Source organism: Copadichromis virginalis, linkage group LG2 (genome assembly GCF_057382275.1).
Source record: "Copadichromis virginalis isolate Kocher_CV1m ecotype Utaka linkage group LG2, C_Virginalis_male_GT1.1, whole genome shotgun sequence".
Lineage (NCBI taxonomy): Eukaryota > Metazoa > Chordata > Actinopteri > Cichliformes > Cichlidae > Copadichromis > Copadichromis virginalis.
This window is the reverse complement of record NC_140619.1, coordinates 5,408,073-5,435,942: the sequence shown is the minus strand read 5'-3', so window position 1 is coordinate 5,435,942 and position 27,870 is coordinate 5,408,073. Positions and strand designations below refer to the sequence as shown.

Below are 27,870 nucleotides of genomic sequence, written 5' to 3'. Positions count from 1 at the left end.
GCTACACCACAGCTGATTTACACCACCTTATAAATAAAATAGCATCTTGAGACTGTCATGTCATCAACAGGGATGTTGTAGTAATGGATAATTTATTAATTCTGTGGCAAATTTGTATTTCACCTACTACATTGCCTATGCAAGTGTCCAACACTGTTGCCAGCATTTATAATCAAGCTGGCTTTATTGACACCAAGTTGTAGTTACATTTCTAGGAAGGTCACTGCAGGTTAGAACATTAATACTGGGTCACAGAGAGGTATCCACCACACAATAATAACCCTAAAAAGACAATGATGCTGGAGACACCTATGCAAAAAAGGGTCCAAGACCCAAAAATGAGCAAACAGGTGAAACTCCCCAAATTTCAAAATCAATACCTGTTCCTCGTGGAAGTAGGATTAACTCCTTAGATTGCTAAAAGTGACAAAGCCCACCAAGCTGATGCACACGCTGTAGCAGTCTTATTCAGCAGCCTAGCCAAAGCTACTTGCACACTTCTAGCTTAACTCATCAATGGCAAAATTCAGAACTCAACACTCACACAACACAGAGATTTCAAACTGGAAACCTGAAGACACAATTATGTTGTTTAATCCATCAGAAAGCTACATTTCTCAAAAGAGAGGTCTTAAAGAAGAGAAAAAGTTACACTAATTTTACTTACTTAACTAGATACACTGCACTGTGTTATTCTCAAGTCATTAGCTGTGAACACTTTTAAGTTTCAAGTTTATGTTTTGTCCACACTTGTTAAGTAATGAAATGTCATCGATTGTATCCACTGATAGCCAATGACAAGAAGCCAAAACCCCCCCAAAACATCTGATGCTTACTTTACTTTTTTGAATTTAAAACCTGTTATCCAAAACCCCATATCTAATTAAAACTGTACAAATAGAACATAGCATTTGTTATCTTTGTACAGAAGAGAGTCCAGAAGCACTGTGTTACCTCATGTCTTCTTTAAGCAACTCCCTAAAAGCATTTTGTAACTCAGGAGATCAAGTTTTAAAAGCCAAAATGTTATCCTGTCCTTGCTCAATATAGGATTCCAGCTCTTTGGTTTATGGCCTCCTGGCCATATTTTTTATTTGATAAAATGTCAAATGTTTTTAACTGGCAACCGGTCAGGACTTTGGGAATGGTTTCTTACATTCTCTAATACACTGCGGTGGTGCTGTGCTGCAGAGTATGCCATCTCTTTGTTTTGCTGAAAAAGATACTGTCTGAATGGTAGCATGTGTTTCTCCAAAACCTGTAACATTTGGAAAGACTTGTGCAGATGTATGAAATGTGCACATTCAAAATACAAAAAGCAAACCAAAGCATTAAAATATAAAAATGTGAAAATATTTTCTTAAATAAAATATGGGGTTTAAATGATATTATTGTATTTTTTGTCTCAGATTTTAGGTTTTGCAGACCATCATAACTTTTTGTAACTGGGGTTATAGTTTCTGCCAGATGGGTCTAGCTTTGTCTTATCGCTCACGGTCCCATTCCTGCCCAGAGGACAGCTGATGAGGGCTAAAGCAGGAATTAGCCACCCACTCAAAGGCTTTGCCCTGATCCTTCAGGTCAGTATTTGGTCCCTTTAGCTCTTGAGCAGGATAGCGCAACACTGGTTTTCGAGGATTTGTCCAGAGTTAAAATCAGAAGGGGAGGGAAGGTCTAATGCATGTATTGGACATAGACACGTGAGCCAGAATGTATGATTGCACCATTGACAGGAGGGAAAGTCCCAAATCTGGCAAGCTGTCTTGGTAGTTTTGTCTCAGGGGAGAAATGAATAACATAACAACAATGAGCACAACTAATCACAGATACACCTTCACTTAAGTGGCACACAATCCCAACTTAATTTCAATTAGCCAATTTTCCCATTACATAAACTGAATAGGATAGTTCTTCATCACAACTATTTAACAATTAAAGAGAAATGCTCCACAGTACTATCATTAATGACCTAGAAATCAATCGTCAAGAAAAAAAAAAAGCCAGGTTGGCTTTTTTTCACTAGATGGCAGCAATGTTACAAAGAAATAAAATAGCTCACCGATGAGAAACTAATAGTAATAGGGATATATAAGGATACAACTGCAACCAATACAGAATAATCGGTTATTAAGTAACTCTGTTCTTATTCATTTTTCATATGTAGCAAATGCTAAATATAAACACAAAAACAAAAACAAAAAAATGCTTCAGTGACCTCTCTTTACATCAAGATCGCAATAGCAGTTCGAACCTGCACTCATTATCATAATCTGCATTCAGTTCAGATAAAGAGCATTCCTGTTTGAGAGGGGCACCTGAGATTCAAGCCTTTTGTAGCACAGAGCAAATCATTTTATGGTTATGAATAAACTGAAATTAGATACAACTTCTAGACTGTAATCAATTCTGCAATAATTCAGGAAAAGCTGTCAAAATCGCAATCATTATTTTCTTGTAAGATAATATAAGAATAAAGTAGCCATTTTTTTTAAATACCTTCAGAAAACTCAGAATATTAATAGGAACCAAATTGGTATGGTCTAGTTGTCTCTCACTACTAGTGCATATTACTGAACATTTATACAAAGTATAGCTTCTGCTGTTAATTCAGGATATCATCAGTAGTTTTGTCACCGGTAAGTTTTGCCACTCCCATGACTTCTATACTAACATGCTCCATCACCCGCTAAGCCTGTAGGAGACATTTAACTGGAAAAAGACCTTTGCACGTTTCCATGATGTGTGTTCTGGAAATGGTCCATTAGGCTGCTTTGACGCTTTTATAATATAAATTGTATATATAATAGATAATATATAATATAATATATAATTGTGATATATTACACATTCAAAACTGAATAATTAAACCATAAAAGTATTCAAGATTTGTGCTTGTGGGAATTTGTTTTTGAGTTTGTTAACACTTACCACAGTTTCAAAGCCCCTTCAGTTTCTTCAGCCTGAACAAAATATCAAACTTGTTGAACAAATTTTACTCCCCTCTTTTGTCTTGATAGCGTAGCATTTTATTTCGTTGGCTAACTCATTAGTTACCAAAGATGGTAGCCGGAAGTGACAGGAACGATAGGCGGCCACATCCTGCTGTTTTGTTTAACTTATTTAAAAATTATAATATGATGGGGCAACGTGTTCTTTTCCCTATAGAACATGTATATTGCATAAATTTACCATTTGTTATTCTTTTTATGGCTTATGGAATTGTGTCTGTACAACAAGAATAAAACGCAACCATCACTTCACAGGATTTGCTTTTTGGTCTTTCTTGATTTGCTTTACTAGGTCTTTCCAACTAAATGATTAAGAATCCATGTTTATTATGTGATTAACTTTTCTCAGATGAAAACATTTTGATTCATGCCATGTTTGTCTCACTCCAACCTCAACTAAATGGAGCCTCAAACAACCTGTAATGTGACCTCTAGGGGGCGGTCAGCACGCTTTTTCAATACTGAACCAACAGTAATAGTGGATTACTATCATTATTTAGATGAAAAGCTGCTTAGCTTAACTACTCGTGCCATTTATGCCCACAACTACCGAAGTGCATCCAGCAATGATACAGATCAACTTTAGTGACTCAGCTAAAAGCAGAAGTGTAACACCTGATGTTGAGAGGTCAGGCATAAAACATGTTTGATTGCTGCTACACTTTGTCTTTCAGTTCTTGTAAAGAAAGACTGGATGTCTGGGAGTGATAATTAAACTCTGGTAATTCTTAATTTCAAATGCTTAGTAGTACTTTAGATGGCTTTTCAGGTTTAGCACTAAAATAGTTTCAATGGTGTGCAATACCAAGAGGAAAAAAACAAAACAAACACAGGCATGTCACATTTTTGCACTTTGTTCATATGTTAAGTTTGTCAGCAACATATTTTTTACATTGATACAGTGCAAATGCACAATAGCACAACAGACACCATTAAGGATACATACTATTTTTTCAATACAGCAGATTTTGACAATTTGCATGTTTGAATTTTTTTTCTTTTGCTAGACAGAAATATGCTCTTCCTCCATTTAAGCATTCATTGTCCAACAGACTGGTTTCGTCACTGGTAGGGACACTTTAACACAGCGAAGTGCTTGGAAGTCAATGGCAAGTAATTTTCCAAGTGTGGTCGGCAACTTCTGCAAGGTCATGACAAGTGGTGAAGCAGGGCACTGTCAGCATCTGTTTCCCATCACGGCCGGGAGCGGTGTGGTCAACAGTCAGTCCAATCAGCTCCATTCATACTTTTTTTCTCAATTATGCAGACATTCTAGATGAAATTCAGCCATACTGTAAAGTGGTGCAGATGTTAAACATGTCTACTTTGTCTTGATATGCATATTATATTAAGAAAGAAATAACCTAAGACCTGAGAAAAATATCGCATTTTGCAATGTAAGACAGACGACACAGTGCCGTTCACCCCATCAGCTCACCTCAACCACCAACACTTCAGCTCCATGTACTCACCAGCGATCCAAACTTTTGCTTTGACAGATCTAACCAAAAAAAAAAAAACACTGACGACAGACAGACACACAAACAAAAACATACTCAGATGGCCTGTGTTAATGTTAACTCCATCTTCATATGTACCTTCTTTTTTTCAATATACATATATATTTAAAAATATATATATATACTATATAAGTAAACTTATACTTGTGGTAGATGTAATTTGTTTTTAATCTGGTGATTTTGATCCTTTTGTTATCCTTTACATTTGGAAAAACTTTTAAATGTGAATTTAAAATGGGGGCTTTTAAACTTCAGGTGGACAGATTGTGATGGCTTCTGATCATGGTGGTGCTGTTTCTATAGCATCCCTCAAGGGAGACAGAACCTTCAATGTTTTTTTTTTTGTTTTTTTATTTTGTTTTTTTTAAAGACCTGCACATTAGTAATAATGCTCAAGCACAAACACCAACCATTTCATGACCCTCCCACTCCCACTAGACTTCGTGGGCTATATGCCACCTCTCTCACACCTAAACCCATTCATTTCTCAAGACACTGGTCCCTGCTCTCAATTTCAAACTCCCTTTTTACATTATCTTCCTTCTTTTCATACTTATGGCATTTATTTTTTACTCGCTTTTCTTTGTGGCAGCCATAGCCGATGATTTGGACTTGCCGATGTAGGCTTCAAAGAAGAACTGGACAAAGAGCACAAAGTAGCTGAGGTACATGAGGGAGGACCAAACAATGTTCTGCATGTGGGATGGACACTCCTGGCCCTGCTGCATCCACGAGTACACCAAGTAGTTGACTACGCAGCCCATCAACATCTGTGTGATTTGGGTCAGTGTGATGAACATGGCAAACTTGCGTGACAGCTTGAAACCAGCTGCACGCAGTGCGTAGTAAGAGTACATGACAGCATGGACCAAGTAGTTCATGGTCATGAACCACCCGCCGCCAGCCACCATGTCCTTGTAGGAGTACCAGGAGTAGAGCAGCACAGTAATGTGGTGGTACCAGTGGAGAAAGATGAGCTTCTGTTTCCTCAAGACAATGAACAGAGTGTCACCTGCGAATAGGAGAGTGGAAGTTAGGAGTGGATAAGACAGAACGGAGCAGCAGAAAAAGGAACATGGTTATTATTTGTCCAACAAAAAGTAACTGGCTGTGATACAAATCACTCTCAAATATGCAAAGCTGTGTAAAAACACAAAGCTTTAGGCACACACAGAGAAGCACTGAAATGTTTGACAACTTAGGACCCAATAAACTGATAAACACAAATACAAGTGGTAGCAAAAGCAGTTTTTATTATACCATTTATCACCCATAACAAGGCTAAGGCCGATAAGTACTCTACAATAAACAGTTGCGGTAACTGCAAAAGCTGAAAAAACAGAAAACATGCCCTATTACAACAAAGTACATAGTAAAGTACTGCTACAAATACAAAACACCATAATATCAATGCTTCATATCAGTGGTTTCCAGGTTACAAAATGTATTTTTCCTTATGAAAATTTGGGGCTTTTGTTTTCAAATTTATGTATAAATGTAAATGTAAAAAAATAAAAATGTAGGTAAGTGTACATCAGTCAAAAATATTGCAATATATATATTAGTGAATGTAGTGGCTGAATGACTTTAAATGCATGGAAAACTAATCCTGCAGTAATTGCAGTATGTTAAACAGTTGGGATTTTAACACAAAGCATGATTAACTCAAGCATAATAGAGACTTTTAATAACCAAGTAAGGTTCCACTAGTCACATACAGTGGGGCAAAAAAGTATTTAGTCAGCCACCGATTGTGCAAGTTCCCCCACCTAAAATGATTACAGAGGTCAGTAATTTGCACCAGAGGTACACTTCAACTGTGAGAGACAGAATGTGAAAAAAAAATCCATGAATCCACATGGTAGGATTTGTAAAGAATTTATTCGTAAATCAGGGTGGAAAATAAGTATTTGGTCACCTCAAACAAGGAAAATCTCTGGCTCTCACAGACCTGTAACGTCTTCTGTAAGAAGCTTTTCTGTCCCCCACTCGTTACCTGTATGAATGGCACCTGTTTGAACTCATCATCTGTATAAAAGACACCTGTCCACAGCCTCAAACAGTCAGACTCCAAACTCCGCCATGGCCAAGACCAAAGAGCTTTCGAAGGACACCAGGAAAAGTATTGTAGACCTGCACCAGACTGGGAAGAGTGAATCTACAATAGGCAAGCAGCTTGGTGTGAAAAAATCAACTGTGGGAGCAATCATCAGAAAATGGAAGACATACAAGACCACTGATAATCTCCCTCGATCTGGGGCTCCACGCAAGATCTCATCCTGTGGGGTCAAAATGATCATGAGAACGGTGAGCAAAGATCCCAGAACCACACGGGGGGACCTGGTGAATGACCTGCAGAGAGCTGGGACCAAAGTAACAAAGGTCACCATCAGTAACACACTACAACGGCAGGGAATCAAATCCCGCAGTGCCAGACGTGTTCCGCTGCTGAAGCCAGTGCATGTCCAGGCCCGTCTGAAGTTTGCCAGAGAGCACATGGATGATACAGCAGAGGATTGGGAGAATGTCATGTGGTCAGATGAAACCAAAGTAGAACTTTTTGGTATAAACTCAACTCGTCGTGTTTGGAGGAAGAAGAATACTGAGTTGCATCCCAAGAACACCATACCTACTGTGAAGCATGGGGGTGGAAACATCATGCTATGGAGCTGTTTTTCTGCCAAGGGGACAGGACGACTGATCCGTGTTAAGGACAGAATGAATGGGGTCATGTATCGTGAGATTTTGAGCCAGAACCTCCTTCCATCAGTGAGAACTTTGAAGATGAAATGAGGCTGGGTCTTCCAACATGACAATGATCCAAAACACACCGCCCGGGCAACAAAGGAGTGGCTCCGTAAGAAGCATTTGAAAGTCCTGGAGTGGCCTAGCCAGTCTCCAGACCTCAACCCCATAGAAAATCTGTGGCGGGAGTTGAAAGTCCGTGTTGCTCGGCGACAGCCCCAAAACATCACTGCTCTCGAGAAGATCTGCATGGAGGAATGGGCCAAAATACCAGCTACTGTGTGTGCAAACCTGGTAAAGACCTATAGTAAATGTTTGACCTCTGTTATTGCCAACAAAGGTTATGTTACAAAGTATTGAGTTGTATTTTTGTTATTGACCAAATACTTATTTTCCACCCTGATTTACGAATAAATTCTTTACAAATCCTACCATGTGAATTCATGGATTTTTTTTTCACATTCTGTCTCTCACAGTTGAAGTGTACCTCTGGTGCAAATTACTGACCTCTGTCATCATTTTAGGTGGGGGAACTTGCACAATCGGTGGCTGACTAAATACTTTTTTGCCCCACTGTATTTACCAAGGTCACACTGACACCGCCATGCTTACTGTCATGTAACCTTCAGACCCCAAGTTCCATTCTAAGCCAGGAAACCAGTCAGTGACAGCACAAAGTACTGTTTTGGTATTATATTTATACTGCTAGAATTTGCCCTATTATGCACATAATAGGGCATTTGTGGGAATTTCTCTTTTACAATGCAAAATTATGAATTACTTAATCATTCAAACATGATTATTATTTATATTGATTTATTAAGGCTTGCAGCAGCCAGTTTACTACAAATAAACCTGAGTTTACTGTTATAAATTTTATGTTATTTTCCACCTGATTTTATTGCAATAGTTGTAGTGTTAATTCACCTGGAATCACAGATGAAGATGTTGTCCATATGAGTGTGTATTGGCAAAAGTGGATGGCTAAAAGATGTGAACACGGTGCCAAAAATTTGGCTTCTGACCTGTAGCTCTTAAATGAGTACTCAACTCAAATCCTTAAAGCCAAGCCATACATATTTTTGGTCCTGATAATAGTGGTATTTTGATGAAACAGAGCAGTACTTCATTGAACATAACTACTTATATGTGCCTTGTGTTCGTTTTTAGAATGTGCAATGGGATTGCAGTGTCTCAAATTTTTAGTGACATATCTAGAGAGACATCCACCCATGACAAAAAGGTCTCTGTCCACCTTCTTATGTTTCCCTAAGCCGCCTGCACCTTTCTGTACCTAGTAGATACAGAAACAACCAAGTCTCCAGTTTCCAGACTTCACAACATGATAGTTTGGACATTAGCCAGACAGAGAGAACATGGCATCTGCCACTCTTTATTCCTGCTGAGAGGAACAACTGCTCTAGGTTTAGGCTTGCAGATCTGACACTAGGAAGATAAAGATGAGCAAAAATAAAATTGTATTCACACAAAATCTTTAAAAAGAAGTGTACTGGTGGTGGCCAATTGTATCCATCAGCCTCCTAGCAGATACACCTATTGTATCAATTTCAAAATTGTAGGTGACTTTCTTCTTCAGTCATCACATTCAGACGATTTTCAGAAACTCTGACCCCTGACCTTAAGACTGAGGTTTCTGGGATTTAAACTCGTCCAAGATTATTAGTAAATACACTTTTAGTATTAGTTTGAAGGCCGTATGCCGCTTGGTTCTTAAGTTATCAAATTCACAAACTTGGGTGACCATGTTGACCACCTGCCTGACGGGGTGATGACATCATCAGCCTTTTACAGTATTTGCAGTATTGTAGAAAAAAATATGCAAAAGATACTTAAAATAAATAAATAAATGAAATGGACTTACCCAGCTCTGGTGCTTTACTGAGTACAAAAGCATATGCCCAGAATTTGCTGACAGGCCCGTTGTAGAAACTCTGGTCACAAACTGACTGTTTTAGCCCTTTCGTCATCAGGATGTACATCATGTAACTCCCAGTACGGATGGCACCAAAAATACTACATGGGGGTGAGGAGGACATACATATACAGACAATAATTTGTGTTAAAAGTGTGAAAGTGCTTCCCACATTATAGCTAAAATGTTTGTATTTCTAGCACTTTCTACAAGGCTGAGGTTTTCTTACTGTGCACATTGCTACTGTTTCTAGTTGTTGTGAAACGCAGCGACGTTTGACAACTGAAGTCAGTTTACATTAAATAATCATTAAACAAATGTTAACCCTCTTACCTGAATACAGCGAGGGTGAGTGACCACAGCACCAATGGTTTCCTCAACTCAAACTTCTCCCTTTGTTTCATGACATGGCGGCCCCCGAGGATACAGGCAGCATAGAGTGCAGAGAAGAGAAAGGACTTCTTCCTGCAAGCAACAAAAAGAGAAAGCATGACTTACTATACACAGGAAAATATACTGATAGACTGATGTTCAATGCAACAAATTAGGAATGAAGGTTATAAAGTATCACTAAAGTGACTAAAATAGCCGAACGTTAAGTCTTGAAACACCCATCAGTTCTTTATATTTTGCTCCCAAAGACGTCAGACGTTCTTGTAAAGCGATCTTGAGCAAAAGGTTTCAGAACTTTCTGACACTCTTTCAAAGTTTTTCTTAGGACACTGGTTCCTTTTCACTCATTTTCAGTCCACTACTTGTACCTCACTTTTTTTAGATGAATGCTTTTAAAGTCACTTTAGACTAACTTATGAATCATTCAAGCATAAAACGGCACCTAAGGATTGGCCGCTGTTTTGTCTACACAAAACAGACAATTTAGCATAGAACCTTTTTTAAATTGTATCTCTAGGCACTTTGTTACTAGCAGCCTGCTGTAAAAAACTTAATCTGTTCCCATTTCTTTAGCTGAACTCATGGAAAAAAGCCAAAGATAACACTGTTTGACAGTAGTGTTTTTGCACCCACAAGGCAATTCCTTGTTGACCATAACCAGAGTTATTAGCCACACATTTGGCATAGAGAGCTGTATCTCCCTTAAAGATTTTAAAAAGCTAGATAGGTGGAGAAAGAAGTGGCAGGCCTAAAAAGCTATATACAGCAGATGGACAGTATCTCAAAGTCATATCCTTGAGAAATAGGAAAGAAATACAGCAAAGATGTGACAGCCTTCAGTTGATCCATCTACTCTTTGGTGAAAACCCATCAGAAATGGAAGGATGGCTGTCAAAAAGCAACTCTTAAGAAAAGGAAACAGGAAGAAGAGGCTGAGGTCAACACTAGATTCTGATGCACCATATAGATGATTGGCAACAGCAATCCAGTGAAAGCATATCTTGACTCACTGTATTCCACTGTATGTTTTTCTATCAATCATGGATTGGCTTTCCCAGAGTCTGGGCCTCAACATTCTTCAGATGTAGAACCATCTTGACAGAGAGCAGAAGAAAAGGCAGCCAACATCCAAAGAAGAGCTTTGGAATGTCCATCAAGAAGCTTGGACACTATTTGAAGAAATTCCAAAAAACTTGCCTAAGAGAGCTCTGGCTTTATTCCACCTTTTATTCCTCAATAAAGGTTTACACAACATATTGATTTTCAAGCTTCTTTTTTAATATATACACTATATTTTCATGTACGATTGGATTTCAATAAATTGCTTCACTGCTTAAGACTTGCACTCTACTGTAATCCATCAAAGAAGAAACAAACATTATCAAAGAGCAAGCTGGCAAGCTTCATCCTTAGATACTATGAGGGAAAAAAAACTGACATTTTAAATGAAAGCAGTGTTTATTTGCAATTTATTCCCACCATAAAGTAATCATTTCTAACAATGTAATTTTTGTATGCACAGAAGTTCTTCTTCCAGCACTGCTTCATAATGTACACAAGACATGTTTTACATAATAAAGTGACTTCACATGCAATGCCTGAAGCAATGATTTAATGATCAGAGTCCAGTTCCAACTGCCATTTAATACTTTGCTGCAAGTTAATTGCTATTGCCGGGATTCAGTTTCAGCTCCTCCCATCCTGTGATTTAAATTTGTGTTAATTGACTTGTCAGTGAAACACCACCTGGCTCAACTGAATCTAAAGAAAAGTATTTGTCAGTGCTCAGCACAATTACAAGGTGCAGGTAGTCTGACTTGACAGACTGGATGCTGAATAGGGCTGAAAAACACTAAACCAGCATTGTCGAAAAACGATCTGCTCTATTGGACAGAGAGCAGAGTAACTGCTTCGAGCAGCATAGCCAAGAAAATAACCCCCCAGGAAACCTTCAGGAAAATAAACCTTATGAGAGTAAGTTAGTAGGTTCCAGTTAGTCAGGCATCAGACCTACAGCAGGGTAGCCAGAAGTAGATATGTGTATGTAACGGCAGGGTGATACTGGAAAAAAGAAATATCAGCAGCAGCAACCTTGGAAACATTAAAAAAAAACAAAACAAAAAAAACATTGTGTTTGCTGTCAAGAGGACAGTGCACAGCAACTAGGAATGAGGCATTCTTGGAGCTTGACCAACAGCTCTGGGATTAATTAGCTGAGTAAAAGTAGCCCAAGGAGTGATGTTCCACTTCAGTGAGGTTTGTGTTGTTATTTAGAGGTTATACAAAGACAACAACATGATTTTAAGCCCTAGGTATTTAGTGCTTTATTATACAAAATTAAAATAAGGCCTCTAAACAGAATTGCCAATTGAATTGTGATATATGGTATATAAGCACAGGAGTACTACATCAGGCATTTTTTGCAGTTTATTCTTTAAAAGCATATCATGCAATTTATTTCAGTTTTCCATGGGATGGGGGTTCACACTGATGTAGACGTCCCAAAAACGCGTGTTTTAAACATGATATAGTTGGCTTTAAAGGGTTAAGACTTACATTGCTAACACTGCTGAACATTTCTCACAGAGCCCACACATGTGCAACCTTGTACACAGTGAACAAACCTGTTCTGCTGCCTTAGCAGATGACACTCTCGACAACAGCGCTAAAATTTGCTGATCAAGAATGTAGCCACACAAAAAAGGCGTAATTTATTTTCTTTAAAAAAAAAAAAATTTAAAAGGCTATGTGACAATAATCAGTTAAATCTTTAATTCCATGACATCAGTTTCTCAAAAATGAACTTCAAGAATGAACTTGATGCCAACTTTAGGATCCCACTTTGTAATTTCAATACAGGAGGGTTGTGTAAGACGGTCAGTCAGGTTAAGGTGTATGTCAGTAGATGGTTATGGGTCAACCAATGCTAGAAGATAAAAAAGTAGTGCTGCTGATGCCCTTTCTCTTTTCAAACTGAATAAATGAATACTTTTACCATCACATAGTGTATCAACTCTTTATTTTCCATCTTTCAACAAAGGATATAGGATGTCACCTAACTGTTCTTGCAGGAGACCATAAAATGCTTGAGACCACCTCTGAAGAACAAAGGACAAACCTGTCAAAGTCAAATTCAGCTGCATTTACAGAATGTCAACAGGGTTGGACTGCAGAATGACATCACTGTTTTTCAACTACACAGGAAGGAGGGGGGAACGGAGCAACACACAATACAGTGCCCTATATAATGTGGAGTGGCTGGAGGGGATTGCAAAGGAGAAACAATCTCAGCATTACCCTTTGGTTTACTGTCATTCACGGTTAAAGGTCAAAGGGTAGCACGATGAACATAGTCTAAGCTGTGATTTCAAAGGGGTAGCCGTGGCTCAGGTGGTAGAGCAGATCAGCTACTGATCGGAAGGTCAGTGGTTCGATCCTTGGCTTCCCCAGTCTGCATGTCAAGTATCCTTGGGCATAAAGGAATTTATTGAGTTAAAGTAATGTGCCTTGAGCTACCCCTCATTTTTTTTTTTATATTGTACTTCCTAGAAGCCAGGCTTTCTGGTATTTTTTTAAGCACTCGAGCACTAATTCGCTAGGTTCTCTGGAGCCCTTTTTCTGTAAACACTGGCTTATTATTCACAACTTCTCAGTCCTTATCCCTGAGCATTTTCTTAAAAAACATTGATAACGGATGAACACTATGTAAAAGTCATGTCCTTTAGAAATACAAAAATGAGTAAGTAAACAAATAAATAAAGATACATCAGATGCATCTGGCTTTTCAGTTGTTCCATCTACTATTTGTTGAAGGCTTATTGGAAATAGTCTTGGTGAAAGGGTGGCTGTCAAGGAGCCTTACAGAAGGGAAATGGGGAGGAAAGGTGAAAAAATCAGCAGCTTATGGAGTGATTACTGCACATTTGAAATTTTTGGTTTTAAAGACTATTGAATTTTCAAAAAACAAACAAAAAATATTGTTATGATGTACAGAGAAGCTTAGGAGAGAGGTACAAAAGTGAGTTTCTACAACCACATGGAAGAAGATGGTGGAGATTCTGTCATAATTTGGGGGCTGCATTTCAGCTAGTGGTGTCAGAATCTGGCATGCATCATCATCTGGAAAGCATCTCATCACTTTTCAGTGTCACACTGATAACAAACACACTGCCTATTTTCCTAGCATTATACAAAGAAATAAGGAGTGGCTCACGGCTGGCATAGTACTGCAGTTTGCTTGTGCTACTGATACAAATTATTTTTTACATTTATTTGTAATTACCATGTCTATCATCAGTGGTCACAGTTTGGCAAAGGTTACACAGATTTTATTTTAAATAGTCTTTTGTCATCTATTAAGTAAAAAGTCCATTAAAAATAGTCATTTAAAAGCATTAAAACACAAAGCACTTGACATCATGTGACATTTTAATTACCGTAATTGTCGGGCTATATGCCGCTACTTTTTGCACAAGCTTTGAACCCTGCGGCTTTTAGTCAGGTTCATTTTCAGTTTATTCTCTCATAAATTTTGATTACTCCAGAGACTCGATTCTGTTTGCTTGCTGGAGATTAGGGGTGGGCGATATAAACGATATACGATAGAAATGATATAAATTTGGCCAACGATAGAGATTTTGACTGTACCACTCTGCTGACCACAGTGTCAGACGTGATGGTGGTGAAGATAATGCAGAGGCTGATTGGCTCAAAAAAGGCAGGCGAGAAGATGATTGGACTAGAGTAATGATGTCAGTATTGACACTGAGCGTGTGAGAAAACGGCAGTCACGCAAAGAACAGGAAAGCAGCTGAACATCCGGGAAAGCAGGCAGAGGGATGATTACAGATTTTCCATACTGAACTTACCCATAAGCTTAATTTAATTATATTCTGCTTGGAAAATTATAAATAGGTTAATCAAGTTATAGAAATCAATATTTGGTGTGACTGCAGCACAGTCTGAATTCTCCTCAGCAAGTTCTTCAATTAGTTTTCTGTGATTGTTCTCAAGGCTTCTTGAAGCACTCTTCTTTGAAGCCCTTCTTTGACATATGCTTTTATGAAACAGGTGTTTATTGATGATGTGACTAGTGATAGAACCATCAATCACAGTGAATTGTGAGATGCATAGGTGTCAGACTGCAGCAAAGGCATTTACTGCAGCTACACACCTGTATGTGTGTAATTTCATTGTTTACAAATGATAAGAATGACACGAATATAATGAAGATAACCTTTATAACATCCTATGGTTTAATTTTCATAAAGCTTAAAGTTAATTATGAACTTAAATTTGAATGAATGAAGAGGTTGACAGGTGTTTTTTAACAGGCCAGTGTGAGCTTCTTTTTGCCCCACACCTTTAGAGCCACCCCTGTGGTTTTTGCAAGTTGCTCTGTCAGCATCAAGCAACAGCCACAGACAGGCGAGAGTAAAACACTGTACTGGTCTGATAAGCTGCTCAGAAAAATGTAAGCTGCAGTCTGAGGCCTTTCATTATGCTCACATGCACTCTGTTGTAAATGATTAGGTCTATCTTCAGATTTCAGTCCCTCATACAGGAAAGCTCCATGGATTAAAGTAATCTTCGATCCAGCAGGTTATGCTGACCTGCCTTGGTTGTAGATGAGGAAAGCTTTCTGTAGTCATGACAATATAAGCTGAATGTTGATGATGTCATCAAACTGCGCCTGTTTTGGTCGAAAGCATCGCAGCGGCTACAACCATTATCATCTGCAAATTATGCCGGGCGACAGTCATAGCAAAGAGATGAAGCACTTTTGAAATATGGGGAAAGCCAAAAACTGCACTTCCTCCACTTCCGTAACATTGATTCATTAATGCTGAATTCTCTCGCAGTTGCTCTATTCCCATGTTGTTGCAGTATATTAATAGCTAACCTCGTATTGTGGATGAATAATCTCAGTTGTTCACCTGACTGAATTTTGCCCCGTGTATAGCATCCTGCTATGAGATTTCATTTATCCCTGACCACCAGAATCCCTCACGTGAATTTTTATCGAGTGGAAGAAAAGTTGGCGTTCATCCTCCAGCTTTACTGTGCATCAAAACATTTTTTAACAGATTTCTGCACGCCCAAATCGGTTCGAGGTCAGTAAGCACAACCAGAATTCATACATAAGGCACACTCGATTTTTGAGAAAATTAAAAGATTTTAAGTTTGCCTTATAGTGTGGAAAATACGTTATACAGAAGAAAAGAATATATCGCGATATATATCGTTACCGCACATGCTTCAAATTATATAGCGATATGGATTTTAGGCCATATCGCCCAGCCCTACTGGACATATCGTTTTCAGGGGGAGAAATGTTTGACTCTTATCATCCCCACAGACACAGCGGCCAGGGAATCAGAATGACATCATTACAAAAAGGCCATGAGTAAGTGTGATTATCCCAGCTGGACCTTTGTCAAAGCTGGGAAAGCCCCTACAGAATGCTCCAGGCGATCCAGGAGAGAAGAAAGACAACTGCTGCCTAAATGAAAACCTTTAACAGAACAGCTGAGACGCATTTTGTCAAAACGCGGTGTCTGTAGCTTTCAAACCCCACGACACACTATGCCAACAATTGGTCCACCTGACGGATCGGATCCTCTTGCACAAACAGAATAATATAGTGTACGTGGTGAAGTGCCAGGAAGATTGCTGTGAATTACGCATCGGGGAAACCAAACCACCTCTGGATAAGCAGATAGCACAACACCGAGAGCTACCTCATCATCACTCTTTCAATGACGATGGTATGCACATCCTGACAAAAAGCAAGACTGGTTTGAGTGGGGAGTCAAGGAGGCCATTTACAACCATCTCTAAGGATATATGTTTCACCATCTTACAGTACTGTGATTACAGCCATTCCCCCAACTGTAATGGTAATGCACAGACATTTCCATTGATCAATGGTAATGAGAATTAGCACAATAATGATCATGACTGATTGCAAGGCCCATTGGTAGTCATTGGTGGTAGTTTTGGTTAATATTAAAAAATATTATTTATAAGGTTGGGAAAAGCTGCAGTCACGCATCCTGTCACTCCATTGATGGTTCAATTCAATTCAATTCAATTTTATTTATATAGCGCCAAATCACAACATAAGTCGCCTCAAGGCGCTTCATAGATACAGAGAAAAACCCAACAATCATATGACCCCCTATGAGCAAGCACTTTGGCAACAGTGGGAAGGAAAAACTCCCTTTTAACAGGAAGAAACCTCCGGCAGAACCAGGCTCAGGGAGGGGTGGGGCCATCTGCTGCGACCGGTTGGGGTGAGAGAAGGAAGACAGGATAGAAGGAAGACAGGATAAAAGACATGCTGTGGAAGAGAGACAGAGGTTAATAACAGATATGATTCAATGCAGAGAGGTCTATTAATACATAGTGAGTGAGAAAGGTGACTGGAAAGGAAAAACTCAATGCATCATGGGAATCCCCCGGCAGCCTATGTCTATTGCAGCATAACTAAGGGAGGATTCAGGGTCACCTGGTCCAGCCCTAACTATATGCTTTAGCAAAAAGGAAAGTTTTAAGCCTAATCTTGAAAGTAGAGATAGTGTCCGTCTCCTGAATCCAAACTGGAAGCTGGTTCCACAGAAGAGGGGCCTGAAAACTGAAGGCTCTCCCTCCCATTCTAGTTTTAAATACTCTAGGAACAACAAGTAGGCCTGCAGAGCGAGAGCGAAGTGCTCTAATAGGGTGATATGGTACTACAAGGTCATTAAGATAAGATGGGGCCTGATTATTTAAGTCCTTGTATGTGAGGAGCAGGATTTTGAATTCAATTCTGGATTTAACAGGAAGCCAATGAAGAGAAGCCAAAACAGGAGAAATATGCTCTCTCTTTCTAGTCCCTGTCAGTACTCTTGCTGCAGCATTTTGGATTAGCTGAAGGCTTTTCAGTGAGTTTTTTGGACATCCTGATAATAATGAATTACAGTAGTCCAGCCTGGAAGTAATAAATGCATGAACTAGTTTTTCAGCGTCACTCTGAGACAGGATATTTCTAATTTTAGAGATGTTGCGCAAATGGAAGAACGCAGTCTTACATATTTGTTTAATATGTGCATTGAAGGACATGTCCTGGTCAAAAATGACTCCAAGGTTCCTCACAGCGTTACTGGAGGCCAAGGTAATGCCATCCAGAGTAAGAATCTGGTTAGATACCATATTTCTAGGCTTTTCAGGGCCGAGTACAATAACCTCAGTTTTATCTGAATTAAGAAGCAGAAAGTTAGCGGCCATCCAGGTCTTTATGTCTTTAAGACATTCCTGCAGTTTAACTAATTGGTTGCAAACATGTTTCAAAAGCAAAATGCAGATTTTCTTGGTTCATTAATGTTAAATGTGAAATGCAAAATTAAAGTTTTGAAAAGAGTGAGAACAAAGATTTAGTAATGATTCTTCCACCTAACCAAAACTCACTGCACTCTTTCTCTGTTCTTAGCGCTACAAGTAGATCGCATCTGTTGGAGGCAGTATTCAAAGCATGTGGTTCAACCTGTTTGTGGGCAACTCTTTCATCATTTTTAGTCCTTCAGCCAGCTGCAAAGTCCTACATACAAAGACCCAGTATTACCAACAATCAAGTGTCCACTGCAGTCACCATTTGTGATTTTCATTTCTTAATCTTTGGAGTTATTATCTTTGCTGTCCCTTCTCTCTTGTCCAACAATCAGCATTCGACCTACACAGTGTCATCTACATTTGCATAGGCTGAAAACCCCTGTTCATAGGCTCTCCATAAGCAAATTCCTATGCAAATGATCACAATGGCAGTACCATAAAACAAGCCCAGCACTACCCTTGAGGAAGACTGTTTCCTCAACCCATTAGAGAATGCTCTACACTCAATTTGCTTAAGGCAAAGGTTAAAAACTGGTTATGGACAAATCAAGTGTGTGATCATGTATGAGTTGTATAGTTTTAATGTTTTATTTGGGAACAGAATGGTGTGTATGTGTAATTTTGGTGATGGAGTTTTTATTATGAATGAATGATGAATTTTTATGAATTATTATGTCTATTTTTTATGGTTAAGGACAACAGATGGAAATTAGCCCTTGGCTATAATCTGGTATGTTTACATTCATGTAATTTTTTTTTTTTTACATTTATGTTCATTAACATGCACTGTCCTAAATAAAATAAATAAAAAAAGATGGCCAAATGTTAGCTGAATAAGAAAATTCTTATTTTGCCAAAATGTAATTACTTGGTTGGCTGCAGGGAAAAAACCCCAAAATAAATAGCCTAATGTTAGCCATGTAGCACAGCTACTCACCCTCACATTAGAACCTGTCATGAGGGTTTTTTTGCTGCTTTCGCTCATGTTTTTAAGACCTGACTCACGTTGTGCATGTGCTTGTAAAGATCACCGTATATATTTTAAGACTCCTTATTACAGTTTTCTGTTCAGTTCTCTCTTAAGTTTCCTCAGTCCTCGAAGTACGTCATAATGCCTCCCAAAATATAATTTAATAAATAAATTAAGATAGTAAACTGCACAAGGTAAAAACTACTTGTGCAATATATTAAAGGGTTGTGGCAAATGGCCTGACTCTGCTGTTTGCCAAAGTGGGCCGAGGCAGCACAAATAAAAAACTACAAAGTCAGAGCTCTTTTGGGAAGGATCAGCATGAAGCAGTAACAGAATCAGCAGAGATTTCTTTCTTGCAGCAAGGCTGGCAGCTGCATTCATCTAAATGAGCACAAGAAGCACTAGCTTAGAGGTAAAAAACATTAAAATAAGGTGAAATCTATGACTGCAGAGCCGGCTCTCTATGTAAAACTGCACACTGAGTGTAGTCTACAAGAGCTGCTCAGTCAAATCAGGAAAGCATCACACTCCCTCTCCCTCTGGTGCGTAACCATTATTACAGCTTCAGACGCTGGGCGTTGGCTCATTTTTCACTGCTGCCAAATGATGAACAAAAGTTTAAAAAGGGAATTTAATTTTGAGAGAATACTGATGATGGAGCCAACAAAGCACAGCTCCAGAGATGTCCTCTGACACTACAGTCTCACAATATTATCACCACCATAAAGGTTCAAATGAAAATGGTCTTTTAGCCTGTAAAAGTTGAGTAGTCTAACTTCAAACATGACAAACGGAGAGCCAAGCCATCCAGCCCAAATTACAGTTTTATAGCAAACAATTCGTTCTAGACATCAAGTTGAAGTATGCCAGCATATCCTACCACCTTATGGTTTTGGTTTTGTTGACTTATGTACTAACTTCTTTAGTACATTGCACATTATAATAAGAATGTTGATCCCATTGGCCATCCCCTCCCCCACTGACAGTGTCGTATAAAGCTGCTGGATAACCTGCTGTGAAACTTGGATCTGTATTAGCTTGTCCAGGAGATTTCATGTCTTATGTAATCCTGTGCTTGCAGTCTGAGGATGAGTCTGCATGCCTGTGACACTGAGCTGGTGTCTAACTGTGTGTGTGTGTATGCTATGTCACAAAGACATATACAACTATATACACACAGCAGAACTGTGTATCTGTGCGCACACTTCCAATATTTTAGTTTAGTTCAGGACAGTTAACTCCTTGGCAGTACTTTCTGTATCCTATAAAGAGTAAAAGGAGTAACTTTGTCAAAGAGCAGACAAGCAGAAAAAGAGAAAAAAAAGAAAAAATACCGCAAGTTGCAGTGAATATAATCTAACTATGTTACATAATAACCAGTCATCATCCAAGAATCACTGAGATGCACTTACAGGTCACTTAGCAGCATGTACAAAAGTCAAAGTTACTTTAAGAAGTTTGTGCATGAAGTATTAACATTTGTTGTGCAATAATTGACATTATCACACAACAATCACGCTGAAGCTGTGATTGTCATTACATAATTGACAAAAGTTGTAGGATTTATAAAATAATTAATTAATTAATTATTAAGTAGCACTGATTTGTTTTTTTTTAAAGAAAGGATGGCTTTAAAACCTTTAGTCTGAGAATTGCATCACCAGTATGTTATCTATGTGCCCAAACTTTGTTTTCATTGGAACGCACATCATCAAGTACAACGTGAAAAAGACACACACTCTTGTAACTACAGTGAGAAGAAATGTAGTCCAACTGCATTCATTCCATATTGACTCATGTATGTAACTACTCAAGAAAAACTGCAATTCACCAGAGGAAATGGGGAAACAAAAAGTCCACCAACTAAAAACAAATGTAAGTGCCGTTTTGAAAAGATTTTCCAAACGATTGTAAAAAGTAAAAAACTGAAAATTCTGTAGAAATATATTTTTGTGTTAGTGGTTTATAATTTGGGCTTAATGTGTTATTTCCTAAATGTACATTTTAACCAAAGGTATCCATTATAAGGACAAAAAGCACTGGGCCACCTACATATTACACCTACAGAAGCTGGTGATTTACATGGCCACACTAACAGAGGGTCTGTTGAAGAAATGACAAGGCAGTCAGTTGGGTTGATCTCACCCATACCAATGTTCAGTCTTTGCATTTCTAGCTTGAACAAAATAAGGTAATAAACACAGGCTTGCAAAGTCACACATACACACTAACACAAAATAGCTGTAATATGAACTGCTTTTGCTTGCATTAAAGATTTTTACTGGCAGCCCAATAAAAACTGAAAGTGTAACAAAACTGCAGCAACACCGCAGGCAGACATCAGTTCCCGAGGAGTCAGCGCATGTCTCTACCTCGCCTCACCAGTGGTGAGAAGAAAACAGGCCAAACAAACATCAAGCCTGAAGCATATTCTTGGTTAACATGGTCAAGAAAGATTAGCATCACCATGTGCTGCTCTTGTTACAAAGGCAGCAGCATCCATTTACTTATAGCTACGGATCCAATTCAGGAAATCATCTAAAAAACACAACAAAGTGTCTCTAATACCTAAAAATAATTTCTTGGATAAAAATACTCAATATTCAAAAAGGATCTCTCTAACGTCGTCTGCGCTGCTTTGAATCATGAATTTTTTTTAAAAGTTGCATAAGAGAATGCACACAAATGCATATATTATTTTTCAAGAGAAAAATGAAAACAAGCTAGTTAACATTTCAAGCACTTTAACTTTAGTTTTTGAGGTGGTTGCCCAAGTACAATTGCTAAATCATTTTTGAATTTTTATTATTATTTTCACAGATTTCCAGAATAATAAATGAACTTTTTAGTGTAGTCCCTTGCTCATATTTTAAAGGTTGACTCACTACTAATCCCAGATCTTTCTCCTCATTTTGGTCGGACCAAACAACTTGCGAGTCATAGTAATATTTTTTCAAAAGAGCATCTCATCCTATCAAACATTGTCCAACTGCACCTTCTTGGACTGTAGTTGCTCAAGCATATGTGCATACTCTACTCAATACAAGTAAAAGTTTAAATCTATGGGAAATGCCACTATGCACTAACCACTGATGCAACATAATTTTTTAATCCAGTCCATCTACTGGTCTCATCTGTACAATAATAGGGCATGAGAACTCCGAAACAATGGAGAAGGCTGCACTTGGACTGAATAAGTAATATGAAACTGTGATGGAAGACAGCTATCTCCCCAACTTATCGAGTTCCAGAAACATGATCTTCAAGATTAGTCAGTGAGCCAGGATACTTCTGAATTGAAAGGCAAATGGTTAGCTAAAAAGAAGCAATGCTACTGTTAAAAGTAATATTCATAAACATTTCATGAAGGCAGAGTCTAAACATTATTATTTTACTCTAAAAATACGTTTATAAAGCAACAGCAAATGAAGCAAATTTTAGAAGAAACATTAACAGTCAGACCACACTCAAAATTTTCATTATTCATTCCCTGCAGTATTCTACGACTGTGCAGCCCGTGTTATCAATCCAAAGCAAAATCACCAGAGATCCATCAAAAGAGCAGAGACCCATGGGGATGCTATCCACACAAGGGGATTTTCAAAAAACAGAACATAAGGTTCTAAACAATCTGCATGCTAATGAGAAATGATGACGTTTGTGGAAGTGCAGACTGAGTCAGCAGGTTGAAGGTGAGTGTATAACACTGAATAATAACAAAGTGTCTTTTATGGATAGTAAGGAACACTGCAATCTTAACATACATCAGGCAATATTGAAATGGAGCAGGTTTTATCCATTGCACTGGATCACATCTGAGGTTTTAATATATTTAGGAAGATAAGTGTTTTCATTTGAAGTGATGACAAACCAGTTCAGTCACACAGTCACACCAGCTGTAATAACCAAAGACTGCAGTCCAGATATTACCACATTAGACTGGACATGCTATCGCCTATCAAAATGAGAGAAGTGCTTGTTTATTCATTTCTTCCCAAAATTTGAGCTGCAACAACAAATACAGAAACCCATGCATGTGTTTTTAAACAGACTTTATTCAAAACAGTAACATGATGCACATGTTATGCTAAACAATTTTATATCAAAGACAAGTTTGCAAAGTTATGTTAATAAATGCACTATATGTGCAATTACAGTCAGGCATTGCATAAGGTTTACTGTGTGTTAAGTGATTAAGTGTTGAAATGGGTTGTGAAGGGCCAAGGAACTGAGATGAAGAAAAAAATGATCTTATATTAATATGATCTAGCTGACGAGTGCATCTGACTTCAACTGACTCAGGTCCCAGGAGAAACATGCTGCTGAGACTTCCGAGGTAAATGGAAGTCGTTATCTTGGGGTTTTTTAAATTTTAAACTGGTTTTCCAATTTCCTAGTGTGACTTAATCACAATTAAATTTGGGTTGTGCACCACAATTTCCTTACCAAAGTCAAATCAGACAATCTTTTGCCACAAGATTGAAGTGGAGAAAAAATGAAAACACCCTGCCCCTATAATATTTAGGTTTATATTGTACTGAATACATTTTGTTGTCAAAAAGGCAAGATGCTGATGTTATCACACAGTATTTAGTTCTTCCTCCTCTTCTTAGTTCTTCAACCGACTCTTTGACCTTTCTTATACAATACTGAGCTGTCTCCTGTCAGTGTCCAACAAAGACATTAGATCAGGGCACCAGTCTCCATTCATCCCTGCAGAACAATGACATACACACAGTATATAACAATGTACACTTATGTCTTGTCCTGTTTTAAACAGAGGGGTTACTTTAGCTGGGACTTGGCTGAACATGAAACAAGAAAAATTAACTTGTGCATATTTAACATCAAATAATACAAACTGAAACAGGCAACACTGACCACACTAGAAATAATACATAATATCTGACAGCCAAAGAACAGGATTCATGGTTCAGTTAACATACATTTTGCTTGAAATGTAAATGACCGTCATGACTAAAGCTGATGCTTTCCTATATTCAACAATGAGAATACAGTACATGGAAATATTAGGAGAAAAATGTAACAACAGTGTAACAAATATTCTGATTAAAGATATCTTTGCTTTTGACTAATAGAATAGTTTTAGAGCTGTTTGTTTTTCCAGCTTATCATCATCAACACTATTACATAACTAGGTTCAACAGTCACAGTCTAATGGTGTTAACTTCAGGGCCAATTTCATGCTTTATCAATGACTCCTCTGTCATGCACACAAGCTTTTATATAACTCACGCGTCTACTCAATAGCCAGTTAAATGCAATGCAAAATAAACATTTATTGTGATTTCCAAAGATAAATATCAGATACATATGTTATATGATAAATATATGATCTGCCTTACCTTCAGAGTCTGAATTATTCCCTGGCACATCCATCAAAAGGGATCCTCCTGTTCTTCTAGTCAAACAAGACTGAAAACAGCCAAGCCAGAGATCTGTATGCAATTCTTGACATTTGCTTTTGCAAATATGAACTGAAATCAGTTCATATTTGCACTTGGCCTTGTTAATGGTTTGCAGGATAAATACACAAAATAAATACATAAACGCAAACTGTGCAAATTAGATTAAAGTTATTGTGTGGTGGTTTAAGTACTGCACTGAGCTAACCATTAAACAGAGGCATTTTTTTTTCTAAGGCACATGCTTTCATAAGAGCTCCTTATGTCTCACCCTTAAGCCATAAAAACATGTCACCCTTTATTACATTCCTAATGTCAACTCATAAACTTATACAGTCCCTCTTTCCATAGTTGTTGTCTCTATTAGCCATGTGCACTGGCCCTGTCTGACATCTTCCACTACAGGAATAGCAGAGAGAGGTCATCACAGATCAGCTGCAACCTGATTGGCTAATTCTCTGTCAGCAGACATCAGAAGATGAACGTTATTGGTTGGTTGTCAGTACTAGGGTATGGACAGCTCCTACACATTACTCCCATGTGGTCTCTCACTCACTCTCTCTCTCGCTCGGTCTCTTTCTCTCTCTCTCTCTCACACTCACACACAGGTTTAATTTTACTGAATAAGACTGAAACTGTTCTATAACTCATTCCAAGCACTCAAGGAAAATATGCTTTAAAAATAATCTGCCTTTTATCAGGCAGTTGAAACAGATGAAGCTAGACAAATACCTCTTACTTTCTGTGTGCTGCCTTCTAAAAACCCACTACCAGTGAATGAAGCTCATACTAACTTTACCCATGAATCATTTTGTTTTGCTTGGAACCATTTCTTGCTCAACCTGGCGTGGACCTGGACAAAAATAACCCTCTATTAATTCATGCAAAAGATGGGTGGACAGACCAGTACATGACCCACGATTGCAATGCATGACTGCACACAATCATGAAGAATATTTACTCATCCGTTAGTAGCAACAGGGAAATTTCAGCCTGGAGTAATGTTACAGATTGTGCAAAGCATAGCAGACACCACCCTAAGTAAACAATGAGACATTTTAAATATTGACGCTTCTTATCAATGAACAACGATGCCAGAAGGTGACTTCAGCTTTAATTTGCAGCATCTTGTACTAGTACAGGGTATTTTGAGGACAAGCCACCTCACTCTTATTTTGAAGAAGAAAACAAGAATATTCAGCTGCCTTCCACGAAAGGATCTCATCCTGCTTTCTCATATATACTCCATCCACACCACCTTGGACAGCTGTTGGGAGAATAGTCCTTCTGTTCTGTAGATCAGCTGCAACTTGAAAGGCCACTCTAACAGAATCTGCAGCATGTGGAGAACTGCTAATCCAGTTTCTTAACATCACTCAGATTTTTGTTTTGCTTTGTTTTTCCTCCCCCTAACAAGATACTTAAAAATGAAATGTCTGTAAAAGGTCAACTTATACACTCTATTGTAAAAAAAAAAAGCTGTTTAAAAAAAATGCATGTTTACGGCTAGAGGAAGAAAACACATTTGATTTGTGGGAAGCTGTGATTCATCAGTGACTCCAATTAGTACGGTTAAAAAAGGCTTTTGCTGCAAGTTAGTCTCTTATATTTTGTGTAGCAATTAATCTTTAGGTTAATTGGGATTTCATATTCTTTCATTTGGAAAGGCGTCTTATTTAGAGCTAACAGAACTGGGTTATTACTCAATCAATAAAATATCAACAATTTTGATAGGTTAATAATAGTTCCAGCCATTTTGTTTAAAGTAGAGCTCCAAACACTTTCTCTTTTCATTTACATAGGAAATGTATTGGACCAAGCACGCTATTAGACCCCTTAGAGTCTGGGGTTTGTGATGACAGTTTTTAATCATTTTATACTCCATTGATTGAAAACAATCAATATATGACTCATAATGAAAAATAAACTGTTTTAAAACACAGAACAAATAATTCCTAAATTAATAACAAATATCTTTATTTTAAAGGACAAAAATAAACCATGACTGGTGCCCACTCTTGACCATGGAAAATCAGTCAATCAGTGGATAAAAACATACTGGATGAGTGGTGCGTGGATCCAGTGAGTGGATGGCGGTGCGACAGCTGGAGGAATGGATGACCTTTATAATACTATCGCGGCAGTGATGCCGGGAGAATAAATCACAGGAATTCAAGGACAAATCCTTCTCATGAAAGATGCACAATGCAACAGTGGAAGAGCATGTAGCATCCAATGAGAGCAGACAGACTGAAATGTGGCAGAGCGGCGTTTTCGCACGCGGCTGAAGGCCTGCATGAATTTGTTCATTTTATGAAGCAGTCAGAAATTCGCGGATGATGACAAAGAGGCTGATGTAAGAGGATACGGCTAGGTTTAATCCCGGTAAACGAGGTGGATGTATGTTCCACGCGACAGGCTCCAACACACATTTAGCACGAGCACGGCGCGTTGAATGTGCTGTAGAAAAACCGTTCATTGCTATATATGGGATTATAAACGGGGCGCTAAGATTACAGTGTAGCCTTACCAGTTCTCCTGCATCCATCGGATAGCTTCGTCCTCGTTGAACTGTCTCTCGAATTCATACTCTTGCAAAGCTAGCACCGACATGCTCACTGCACTGTGTTTCTTTTCACACCGCTGAAACAAGACGATACCCGGCTGAGGTGTTTCTCTCTAGTCTGTTTCCTCGCAGCCCCTGACTCGCATCGCTCGCGCCAATGTCCTGACCTCGCGGTTGTACGCGTCACTGCGCGAGCAGCTCGCCAGTCACAGCACCTTCCTCCTCCACCGGCTACCGAGCCGACGCCCTCTTCCTGAAGAAGGGTGACGTTAGGGTCCTAAAGCCGTCATATTACTCCCTTGAAAGTTCAATTTGATGCCTTCATATTTTATTCTATGGTCATTGTCAATAAATAAGAACACAGAACATGTGGGTAATATTGAAGCCCAGTTTATAGGATTATATTGTGTCTTGTGTAAGCAGTCTGTTTAACCAACATTAAACAATGGTTGAACAATAACTGCTTACAGCTAAACCTGCCAAAACAGAAACTGGGTGACTTAGGTTCCTCACAGAAACATAACCTTAGAAACTTGGGTGTCATTTTTGATGAAGCTTTTTCTTTGGAGGGACATTTAAATCAGACAGTAAGAACCTGTTTTTTTCACTTGAGGAACATTTCTAAACTTAGATCCATCGTGTCAACAAGTGAACTCGAGATGATAATGCATGCTTTTATCTCTGCAAGACTTGACCACTGTAACAGCCTGTTTACTTGTCTAAACATGAAAGGGCTAGCCCGCCTACAGGTTGTTCAAAACTCTGCAGCGAGGCTACTGACCCGCTCAAACAAGGGTGCTCATATGACCCCTGTTTTAAAGTCGCTGCACTGGCTACCAATCAGATTCAGGTTCCATTTTAAAATTCTAGTTTTAACTTTTAGAGCATTACAGAGACCCCCCCCCCCCCCCCCCCCCCCTACATTGCTGATCTGAT

The 27,870-nt window shown here is 38.6% G+C and overlaps 1 protein-coding gene across 1 annotated transcript; it reads right to left on the bottom strand.

Annotated features, from left to right (window-relative positions):
• Nucleotides 1-3,846: 3,846 nt before the first annotated feature.
• On the bottom strand, nt 3,847-27,178 carry elovl6 (ELOVL fatty acid elongase 6). Its single transcript, XM_085468996.1, has 4 exons — nt 26,899-27,178; nt 9,540-9,671; nt 9,156-9,307; nt 3,847-5,540 (listed from the first exon to the last, which is right to left on the bottom strand). The coding sequence occupies exons 1-4, from the start codon at nt 26,979-26,981 to the stop codon at nt 5,098-5,100; spliced, it is 810 nt and encodes a 269-aa protein (XP_085325122.1). The 5' UTR covers nt 26,982-27,178; the 3' UTR covers nt 3,847-5,097.
• Nucleotides 27,179-27,870: the final 692 nt, after the last annotated feature.

What these genes read in the sequence shown, in the direction of transcription:
- elovl6 (XM_085468996.1), bottom strand. Translation starts at nt 26,981, where the DNA reads ATGTCGGTGCTAGCTTTGCAAGAGTATGAATTCGAGAGACAGTTCAAC. An exon ending in CTCACCCTCGCTGTATTCAG is followed by an intron (nt 9,308 to 9,539) that starts GTAAGAGGGTTA and finishes ACCCCCATGTAG; the next exon opens with TATTTTTGGTGCCATCCGTA. An exon ending in CAGTAAAGCACCAGAGCTGG is followed by an intron (nt 5,541 to 9,155) that starts GTAAGTCCATTT and finishes TCCTATTCGCAG; the next exon opens with GTGACACTCTGTTCATTGTC.